The sequence below is a fragment of the Rhea pennata genome, chromosome 22 (genome assembly GCF_028389875.1).
Source record: "Rhea pennata isolate bPtePen1 chromosome 22, bPtePen1.pri, whole genome shotgun sequence".
NCBI classification, from domain to species: Eukaryota; Metazoa; Chordata; class Aves; order Rheiformes; family Rheidae; genus Rhea; species Rhea pennata.
The window spans coordinates 3,828,269-3,838,906 of record NC_084684.1 but is presented as its reverse complement, the minus strand read 5'-3'; the positions used below and the strand labels follow the sequence as shown (position 1 = coordinate 3,838,906).

At 46.6% G+C, this 10,638-nt stretch overlaps 1 protein-coding gene across 5 annotated transcripts in view; it reads right to left on the bottom strand.

The window, feature by feature from the left end:
- Positions 1-8,486: 8,486 nt before the first annotated feature.
- Positions 8,487-10,638, bottom strand: part of CASZ1 (castor zinc finger 1) — a 187,432-nt gene continuing 185,280 nt past the window's right edge. For all 5 annotated transcript variants that reach the window (XM_062593431.1, XM_062593430.1, XM_062593429.1 and 2 more), the window contains one exon: positions 8,487-10,181. In XM_062593431.1, the coding sequence (XP_062449415.1) occupies positions 8,929-10,181 (1,253 nt within the window). In that variant the 3' untranslated portion in view covers positions 8,487-8,928. The remainder of the gene's footprint in view (positions 10,182-10,638) is intronic.

Here is a 10,638-nt window from a genome sequence, read left to right as displayed (position 1 = left end):
CTTCTCTTGCCCTGTTATAGGGAGGAGGCCATGTTAGAATAATTTTTGCTGATCTTCTCAGAGAACTGAGATTTTTCCAATTCTGCCATCCTATTAGAGAGGGATGTCCCGCTTTCTCAGTAGGAGGTTGAGCTGCAGCACGTGTAGTTCCCCTTTCCAGCTCGATGAATTCTTCTGAAATCAGGCTCCCATGGGCTCCCCAGGCAGACTCATGACCTAGGGACTCAACTACCGCTCTTCTACACTAAAATCCTGCTTAGTTCCAAATTTGTCTCTTTAGTCTAGAGGCATGAAGGTAGGCTTATTTAACAGATCTATTTCCTTTGCAAGTCTTCAGGCCTTTCTTTATATTGGTATGCCTTGGGAATCACATGTTGAGTTTTGGTTCTTCTAAATTATCTCTAGTATATGTTGTGTGTCCTAACAACTTGCTTTTCCTTTGTACCAGGGAGCATCAGGGCCCTGAATTTGCTTCTGCCTGGGTGTAGGAGGCATTGTGTTGCCCAAGTGAATGTCCTCCCAGAGCAGAATATGTTTCACTGCATTTTGTACTCAGCTGAGAAAGCTATGAGGAGAATTTCTCTGGACACTTGCACCAGCTCTGCACACCTGATGGTATGGCTCAGGGATGACTGCTGGCCCTGACACTGACTGCTCTGCATTCTGGTCTTTACAGCTCCCTATGAGATGGTATGTGCTACTGGGGTGACTAAAGAGGAGCTGGGATCTGACGAAGACTTGTAAGAAAGATTCTTGTAAACTAAATCTTCTTCTTGCACAATGTGAAAACTGTTCCTTGTATATCTGAGGGATAATGAGAGAGAGAACCTGAAGTATTACTTTTCTAATATCTATAAATTGCTATAAATACTCTTGCTAGACTGTCTGTGATAAGCAGTTGGACTAATAATCATGGTCATCTTGTGCCACCATAATGGCCATTACCCTTATTTTAGGCCAACATTATCTTCTGTATTTCTGTCATTGCTGGTCCTTATGGCCTCGGCAAGGACAGTTCTCTGTGTGCTAAGGCTGCAGTGGGCATGTTTGGATAATGACATCTAAAGAATAGGGTGACTGGAAGTAGTGGCGGAACCATCTGGTCTCCCATTCTGTGTCCTCAAATACCTTGAATGCTTCTTTATGTTTGAGGAGAATGAACTTTTGCTGCATCTATTGGATTAAAGTCTGTGAATTGTTTGGAAAAGGGAAAGCAGTGCTTCTCTCTTTGAGTTGCACATCTGGGCTGGTGCCAAAGGATACACCCTTTGTGGATGCCTGTGTTAGTGGTTGCTGCACAAGACTTGGTAGTGTGCTGAAAAGCACTGTGTAGATACTCAATGTCATGCACGATCTAGGCAGTGTGGTTTTGTGGATATGTGTGCACATATGTGCAACTGTAGGATCCTGCACTCTCAAAAATGCTGCTAGAAGGATAGGCTTGATATACTCAATGTAGTAGTGGGAACTGGCTGTTTTTTTTTCCTGACTTTAAAACAAGCAGCCTCCCTGGGTGACTGATTTCCCTCTCCCTCTCCATGGCTCATGAAGTGCAGGGGCTGGATGCAGAGCTGCAGATGCCAAACTGCAGTGTCACCAGTTGCGAGAGTTTGGAATGAATGCAGCAGTAAGGTTTTGATTTGTCATCTTGCTACTTCTCCCATAACATAAGTCATTCTTCTATTTAAGTGCAGTGAGAGTTCCACAAAGTTCCAAGTTCCAAAGGCAAGTTCCAGCAAGAGCATTCAAGTACCGAGTTGTGTTGTTCCCCTCCCGGAAATACAGTGATGTAAATATCCCTTGTGCTGTGGGCAGAGCTCCAGTGAGAACAAACTTCTGTGCTCCAAGGTCGGATTAGGAGTGTGTTCAGATAATGACATCTGAAAACATGATGGCTGGGAGCTGCAGCAGAGCAACCAGGGGGCTTTGAAAGAGAGAGGAGCCTTATCCTCTCTGCTAATAAGGAAGTGACTGCTGCCAAGGCATCAGGCTTGGGAAGCTTTGGGTCCTCTGGTGGATGACAGGAAAGACAGTGAGGTGCAAACACCTAGCTGCTCAGAGATGGTGGGCAAATACAAAGCAGGAGAGGTTTCCTTTTCTTAAAGAAAGAAAAGTATAAAAAGAGCATCACTATTGCTCCCCCCCCCCGCGGATTCTGTGGGAAAGGCATCAGAGCAGTGTTGTATGCCAGGCCAGCGTGAAGGAGGAGCAGCTCATCTGGCATTGAAGTGGCTATGAACGAGGCTAAGAGGGAAAGGATGCTCTGACAGCCCAGTCCTGGCAGTCGGTGTGGAACCCGCTGCATTTCCAGGGCACTCAAGCCCAGCCTGTCAAGGCAGGCAGCTGGGTGTGTACTGGTCTGTGTGTGGCCCTTATGCCTCAGCAGAGACAGAGCAACGTTTGTGTGGGATGAGTTGGGGGGTGTGTGTGGGGGGGGGGGGCACAGTCCGCACAGAATCACAGAATGGTTGAGGTTGGAAGGGACCTCTGGAGATCATGTAGTCCAACGCCCCTGCTCAGGCAGGGTCACCTAGAGCGCATTGCACAGGATTGGGTCCAGGCGGGTTTTGAATGTCTGCAGAGAAGGAGACTCCACAACTTCTCTGAGAAAACTGTTAGTGCTCTATCACTCTCACAGTAAATAAGTTTTTCCTTATATTCAGGTGGAACTTCCTACATTTCAGTTTGTGCCTGTTGCCTCTTGTCCTGTCGCTGGGCACCACTGAAAAGAGTTCAGCGCGATCCCCTCGACACCCTCCCTGAGGAGCTCTGTGCATACTTGTCTTGATACATGCACGAATTACTACAGGGAACGCGAGGATGTGAACCCACAGTGTGCTTCTGATCAGGAGTTAGCCCTCAGTGCATGCCACTGCCCGGAGGGTAACAACGTGAGGGTGCTTGCTTTAGAGCACCTGCCATGCTATGGGTACACAGTCATTCTTCAAGGTAACTTGTTTGCTGTCTCGTAGGAAGTCATATATTGCCTGTCCTGTCTGCCTCTTTCAGAGCAGAGAGAGAGACCTGGTGATGAAAGCATGTTCTAGGCCTTCCTCTGGTGTGGAAAGACTCGGGCCTGGCATGAATGTCAGGTAGGACTATGCTGGGGACAAGCTATACTGAGTCTCCAGTGGTCTTACCTGAACTATTGTTTCTTTACAGTCAGCACTCACAGCTACTGAATCGCCTGCACCAATGCAGTGTTAGACTGTACTGTGGATGTCAGGATGCCTTCTTGCCCGAGAAGGACTTTCTCATCCCAAAAGGCGATCATCGTATTCTGCAAGGGCCCGTGGCGTATGCGTATCGTGGCGGCAGGAGGAAGTGACAGAATGGCCAGGTAAGGGAGGCTTGCTGTCGGATGCGTGTCCGATGCCTGGCGTACCGTTCTGTGTGTTCTTGCTAATTACTGTCCAAGTACATGGCTTCAACATGGCGTTTTAGTGGCTTTTAGTGTTCCTTAACATCTGGCATACAAGCCACCCTCTGATAGTCCTCCCAGCCCCGTCCCTACCCCTTCCACGCCGAAGTGAGGTTTCCTCGTCTCTGTATTGCTAGGCTGCTGTGCAAACTTAGCTGAGGCTGATGAAAGATGTCTGTTCGTTAAGTGGGGTTTGAATGCAATTGTAAGGTTTCACCTGGGGTACAGTACGCACAGTTCCAGAGCAGATCCCAATTTACTACCCGCCAAGTTTGCAGGCCGAGGTAGGAAAGGGAAAACTCGAGCAGTCACATCTATAAATCCAGGTCCCAGTTTGGCAAACTGTGAAGGCGCAAGCATCGCTTCTGTCAGAGGCCCCAGCGAACACTTCAGACAGAATCACAGGGCTGCTCGAAAGTTTTACGGGGCCAGAGTCCATATAAACAGAACTCGGTTCCTTTTGCAGTTACCATCGTAGCGCTAGTGCAGAAACATGGGTGCAGGATGACTACTAGCAATCTAGTGCTTAAAGGCCCTAACTGCTCCAATATTTGTTAGATCTTTAAAAAATAAACAGCTCCTCAATCAAGAAGACAACTTGATCATTTGAAATTTTAGTTTTTTTCCAGTTTTTATTGAGTGAAAATGTCAAACCTTGCATCAGTCATGCAAAAAAAAATCAAATAAATAAAACACATATATTAAATTTCTAATAGCACTAAATTCAAGTGGAAAAATATTCAGTTCTTAACGCAGGTGCTGAAGAGACCAGATTCAAGTAAATCAGAGCACACCATCCTGTTTAGGGTGTTTTTTTTTTTTTTTTTTCACTTTCTGCATTTTTGTCTCAAAACCTATATATATATCTATATATCTATATATATGTATATACATATAGATATATACACACACATATATATGTGCATACATATTATTTTTGTATTTATATATATACACATACATATTTATAAAACATTAAAAAGAGCATTGGTGGTTCAAGCATTTATTTTCCCCCCTCCCCCACAGAAAGAAAAAAATAAACCAACAACAAAACAAAAAATTACACATTTAAAATTCAAAATGAGCTAGCAATGGCTTATAGTCCTAGTGTGCAATATGGATATTACAAAAGGCTAGAATTCTCCCTCTTTTTTTTTTTAGGCTTTTTTTTTTTTTTTTTTTTTTTTTGCTACATTGGAAAAAAGATCTTTTTTTTCTTTACAAAATTCCTTCCACACAGACTTTAATCCAGTTGAGTTTGTGGCTAGAATGAACAATCTAGTCAATAGTTTTTAGTTCTTTTTTTGCTCTTCAGTAGTGAATGGTAGCAGAATCAGGAGGGTCCATCTCAAGGCTCATGTTATTTGGTTTTTATTTTGTTTTGGACAGAATAGGTCCATTTCCTCTCTCCTCTTTCCCCCTCCTAGTACAGTTGGTTGAATCTCTCTCTCTTTCTCTGGTCCTCACTTTAGTAACATTCTTTTAAGCATGTATTTCCATAGTATTAGCAGTCCTGTTGATATGGTAGCTTGAAGTGGGAATAAAAGCTCCACCTAACTGAAATAGGGATTTGTGCAGTGGGGCCTTTGTTCAGAAAAGCACTTAGGCAGGAGCTTAAATCTATGCCTATTCAGAAAGCATGTGCTTAAGAGTTTTGCTGAATTAAAGCCTTAACGTGGCAGAATAAAAAAGGTTGAGTTTAACTTTCTTGGTTTTTGTTGTTGTTGCAAATGTAGACACAGTAAGAGGTTTACGGAAGCGGAGAATGCGAAGTGCCCCTAGGGCCAGGGCGAGCCACCTGAAGGACCCATCTGGCAGCCATGGTCCTGTGAGGGTACCTCACCTTTCGTGGGGCTCAGGCCCTGCTTGTGTGTTGAACTGGGCTGTAGCCTGTCAGGAAAGAAATCCTTTCCCTGTGCCAGCTCCTGAAGAAGTGATAAAGGTTTGGGAGAAAGGCGACGAACTTAGGGAGAAGCAGGATGCCCTGGGGGAGAGAATGGTGTGCCTAGCCGAGCACAGGCCCCTCTGGAACAGTTAACCACAGAAGGGCGAGGGACAGGGCCCTGTTCTAGCATGGGCCTAGTGCCGCTGCACTGGCCACACCTGCCTAAGGCTGCAACGTGGCCAACTCTGGGCAAAGTGGGCTGGCATTAGCAGAGCTACAGTGGTTTTTTTTTTTTTTTTTTTTTTTTTTGGTATTATTTTTACCCCTCTCCTCCGCACACTTCTGCTTTCTCCCACCATTCTTGTGATGGTTCAGTCCGCAAATTCTGAGATACAAAAAAGAGAGGGGTAAAAACACTGTACCATGGTGTTGGTTTCCAGCTCAAACCAGCAGGGCAGGATCTCCAACAGGCCACAGCCTCCCTGTTCTGCGTGTGAGCAAGTGGGTGAAGTGAGCTCCCCACCTTGCCACTGAACACCACCTTCCACCTCCATCCCCCCACTTTAAAAACACAGGCAGGTTTAAATTAAAGCTTGCAGGATGTTGTATTGAAGGCAGGTGGCTTAATCCTGCTCCTGCAAAGTCCGTGATGTAGACTATGCTGAGTTCAGTGGTACAAATTAAAACGTTTTTTGCAAAACGGGGTTTGTTAAGTCCATAGATGTGCCTCTTGGAGCCCATCAACGTAGTATCTAAGTACTAGAGTACGGGAAAATATACCAGTATACAGAACCTGTAGCAAGTGCCATTCAAGCACAGTCCTTTTTGCCCCATTTCAATTCTAGAAATTCCAGGCCCTCATGCCCTCACTCCGCCTCCAGGAGTGTGAGCCTCATTATAGTCAAGAAGTGTGGTGTGCTAGAAATCACGCAGCTGAGGGCAGAGGATAACCAAACAAAACAAAAAAATGAAACCTTATGAAAAATAAAAGCCACACAAATAACTGATAGAGGAAAAGAACTCCAAAGTATTAAATAAACTACAAGCTAGTAATAACAAAATTTGTTTTGCTTTCATTTGTTTCATCTCCTCTATAAAATTCAAGTTAAAATTCGGAATCGTGCAGCTCCAGTCAGTGCTAGGAGTGAAGTCAGCCTCAAACCAGGGTTAAGGCCCCCCCCACCCTTCCCCTGCCAACCCCCTACACACACACACTAAATTAAAAAAAAAAATTGCACACAATTAACCATATCTAAGGGCTATCCAGAAGGCAGGTGACCCCCCCCCCCCCAAATCCCCCTGGCATTTTCTCTTTTGTTCTATATATAATAATCTTTACAGGAAAAAATACTGTACAACTTTTTCATTTTTTTTGCCTTTCCTTTTGAAAAATTGTCTGAAAATTCTCTTGCCACACTTACTTACTTACATGGCTGAGTTGCTTGCTTGTTTATAAATCAGACATGACCTGCACCTGTTCTTTTTTGGGGAGGAGGGTAGCATGAAAGAACCTAAACTCCTTGAAGCCTTAGTATCTGTTTAGGTTGAAAACAAATTACGGGGCTTCCTTAGCGCAGAAGTGTGTGTGTGTGTGTGGGGGGTGCCTGCATGATGTCAGAAAAAATAATTAGAATTTAAAAAGCAAAGGGGCAGAGATGCATGTGACAAGCCTCAGACACAAGGAGCCTTCTGGTAGGCTGGTATACTTGCAAGCTGGCACTGAAATCACTACTGTCAGAATTAATTCATATTGCTAGCTGTTCTGGAGCCCATGTATATTTTAGCCAAACCCTCTTTCTTGGACTCAGGTGAGGATTTTGGTCAACAGCCACTGTCCCAGCTGTCAGGTCCTGGGCAGCCTCCTGCTGCGTGCCTTCCCAGGCAGGGCTAGGAAGAGTGCAGGGGCGCTTGTAACCAGGGGAAAGCCCAAGGTACTGGAGGGCTAAATGCAGAGTAGTTGCATTTGCCCATGCTGTGCCCAGGCTATTAGTCCAGCATGGCAAAATTTGTAAGCGTGGACCCAGAAATGCATTTATTAAGCTGGGCTACATTCTGGCCACAGCTGCCCCCCCACAAATGTTTGAGTTCTCTGTGCCGCACAGGTGGCAGCAGGCTCATGTACTGTGGCTGTGATAACCACGACTAGGCCAACAGCTCTGCAAGTGCCACAGAACAGTCCTCCCACATGGTGCTGAGCAAAGGAACACCCCTGCGTCGCCCCCCCCCCCCCCAGTCTGAGCAGGGAATCCAGCTGTGAGCTCTTGAGTTCCTTGAACTGGGCCCTGCTGTCTCCTCCCTTGCAGTGGTGCCTTCCTCCTCTCCCAGAAATCACCAGAGGTGCTGGCTGGCGCACAGACTTGCCTCTCCTCAGTGAAAGGCTGGGAGGGGGATACCTGTCACTGTAAGACAGCCTGGGTCAGAGAGCAAGTAGTATTTACAAGGCTGCTTTAAGGGCTCGGACGCACCTGTGTAAGCATGGTGTTCCTTGTGCTACACCATGGCACAGAGTGTCAGCGCGCAACCGCCTGACTCGACTGAGTCCTCCTGAGATGGGGATACTGAAGCACCACAAAAAAAAAAAGCCTCGCCTTCAACAGAGGAGAAGCACCTAGGGGTTGGGATGAGATGGAACTGGATGGGAGATTAACCCCAGTTCTCCAGTGTGACAGACCCTTAACTGCCTGCTGTGCCCTCTCCCACTTACTTCAGCTAAATCCCTACAGGCAGAGTAGGGATGGGGAAAGGTGCCCTAACAGCACTAGACAGAGAAAGTTTCACAATATAAATAGCATTCAAAATTATTATCATTAATAGTAAAAAGGATCTGGAAGAACAGAGGAGTGTCCCATTCCCACCCCTGCTCATTCATTAATGCGTCCTTATTTATGTGACAATAAATACCCACTCCCACCCTTGCTGTCTGATGCCATTCATTTAATGCTGGAGAAAGAAGAGAGAGAGAGGGAGAAAGAGAGAGAGAGAGCATGAGCAAGCACACCCCTCAGCCCCTCCTTCCCACTGGCAAAAGCTGAGCTAGTTGTCCTTGTGACACCATTCCTTGCACGTTATATATGTGTGTGTGTGTGTGTACATTATATATATATATAGAGAGAGAGAGAGACACACACACAAATATATATTTCTAAAATTCATTACCTGTTGTTCCCACCCACCCCCCTCCAAGAAGTGGAGCTTATTATTAATATTGTACAACTGAAAACATGGAAAAAAAACAGAAAGGAAAATGAGGGGCTAGAACCCCACCCATAATGAAGGGTCCCCAGATGGATGCAGGCCCCACGCACCATACAGGGGCAAGGAAAAGCAGCTAGCACCCTCAAGGTTCATGTCTGTAGAAAAGGGTATTTGTTTTTGCTGCATCCTGCCCTTATTTTCTGTGTTCTGCAAAATGAAGCGATGCAGCACCAGTTCTGCTGCAAACCTGTCTCTCTTATGGGGCCTGTGAAGCATGAGTTTCCTTTCTTCCTCTCTCTCATGTGGCACGGAGTTTTTTTTTTTTTTTTCACTTGCCATCCCAATCTTTGTTCTTGTCTCATGTGGGATCCTCTTAGTAGTTCTGTGTAAGAGCAAAACCAAACCACTGCTGCTATTGTCACTAAGGTTAAGGAGAAGTTGCTGGAGCAAGGGTAGAGGCTGGGGCAGCAGCCGGAGCTGAAGTAGGAACAGGGGCTGGAGTAAGGGCCAGGGCTTGCTCGCCCTGTGACCTGGAAGCATCGCCATGGTCTGTGGAAGAAGCAGCTTCCTCTGTTTCCCCATCTTCTTTAGTGGCCAGGCCCTCCGGGTCAGGCAGCGATTCTTCAGAATCTGTGTTCAGGTCTTCCTCTTCGTCATCCTCATCATCATCCTCTTCCTCCTCCTCCTCTTCCTCCTCCTCCTCTTCATTCATCTCCTCCTCCTCATCCTCCTCATCCTCTTGGGAAGAGTCATCCTCATCCTCCACATCACCGGAGCCAGATGCTACTGCTCCCCTCTCCTGAGAAGCAGCCCCAGCTCTGCTTGGTGATGGACCTTCAGCGACTTCCGACGGCTTCTTGCTGAGGTCCAGGGAATCATTGAGGCCCACGCCAGCCGCATTTTGCAGGAAGAAGAGGGAGCTGTTGTTGTCAGTGCTGAGGTTGAGGGAACTGTCCAGGCTGATGGAAGAGTTCTGGATGTCATATTCAAGAGTGGAGTGGGCAAGGCCCTCAGGACCAGGAGAGATGGCAGGAAGCTCCCCCCGCTCCTGCTTCTCATGTTTGCGCTTATGTGAGTCCATCTGAGACATTCCCACCACTGTGTGTTTGCAACCAGGGTAGGTGCAATGGAAGTGGGAGCACTTGAGTTTGTACTTGCAGTCAGGCACCTCACAGTCCACGCTTGAGCTGAACTGGCAGAAGCCAGCAGCACTGATGACGTCCTGCTTGCCATGATGCTTACGGTGGGCTGTCACCTTGGTGCTGTCAGTGCAGCGGAAGCCACAACGCAGACAGTGGAAGTGTGTGCTATTGCCAGAGAACTGACAGTCTGGGAAGTTGCAACTCAGTGAAGACTTGAAGCGTTTGAAATCATCCAGTACCAGGTTGTCAACACGGTCATGGTGCTGGGCGTGCTTGTACATGTGGGTACGGCCGCAGAACTTGTAGCCACAATTCTCCCGTGTGCAGTGGTAGTGGGTAACCTTGAGAGAAAACTGACAGCTGGAGTCCTTGCAGTCCTCGTAGAGATCATAACGGCGAAATCCCTCCAGCATCATCCCCTCATCCAACATCTTACGCGAGGAGGCAGTCTTACGGCGCTTGCCGAATGGGGACATGTCCTCAATAATCCAGAAACGCTTTTTGGCCCCTGAGGCAGTTGGCATAGTGATGGTATTCCCTGAGGAGAAAAAGGGAGAGTGGTATTGCTGACTATCTGATAGATAGGTTGCTGTTTATCTCCTCTAAACATCCCGGCAAGCCCTGTACACAATGCTGCAACTGTTCCAACCCCACAGCTCATCTCTCAAGTTCCCAGTAAGCCTGAACTCTGGGATCGTGTGCTGGCTGGTGCCTGCTGCACATCACATCCTCAACTTGGAGCACACTTCACCTTGCCTTTAAGTCTTGTATACTTATATTGTCCAAATAGGAATTGTTACTTCTGTGTTTTGCAAGTCTCGCAGCCTTTTCTATTTATCATCTCTACCCCTACTCTCAGCACAGAGGAGCTGGCCTGTTCTAAAGCAAGGCCTGAGGTGTTTTACTACAGCTTTATTGGGATAAAAGTGTCAAACACGTTTAAGTATTCTAAAATCTGTACATGTGTACTAATTTCCCCTCTCCACACTCTTCAT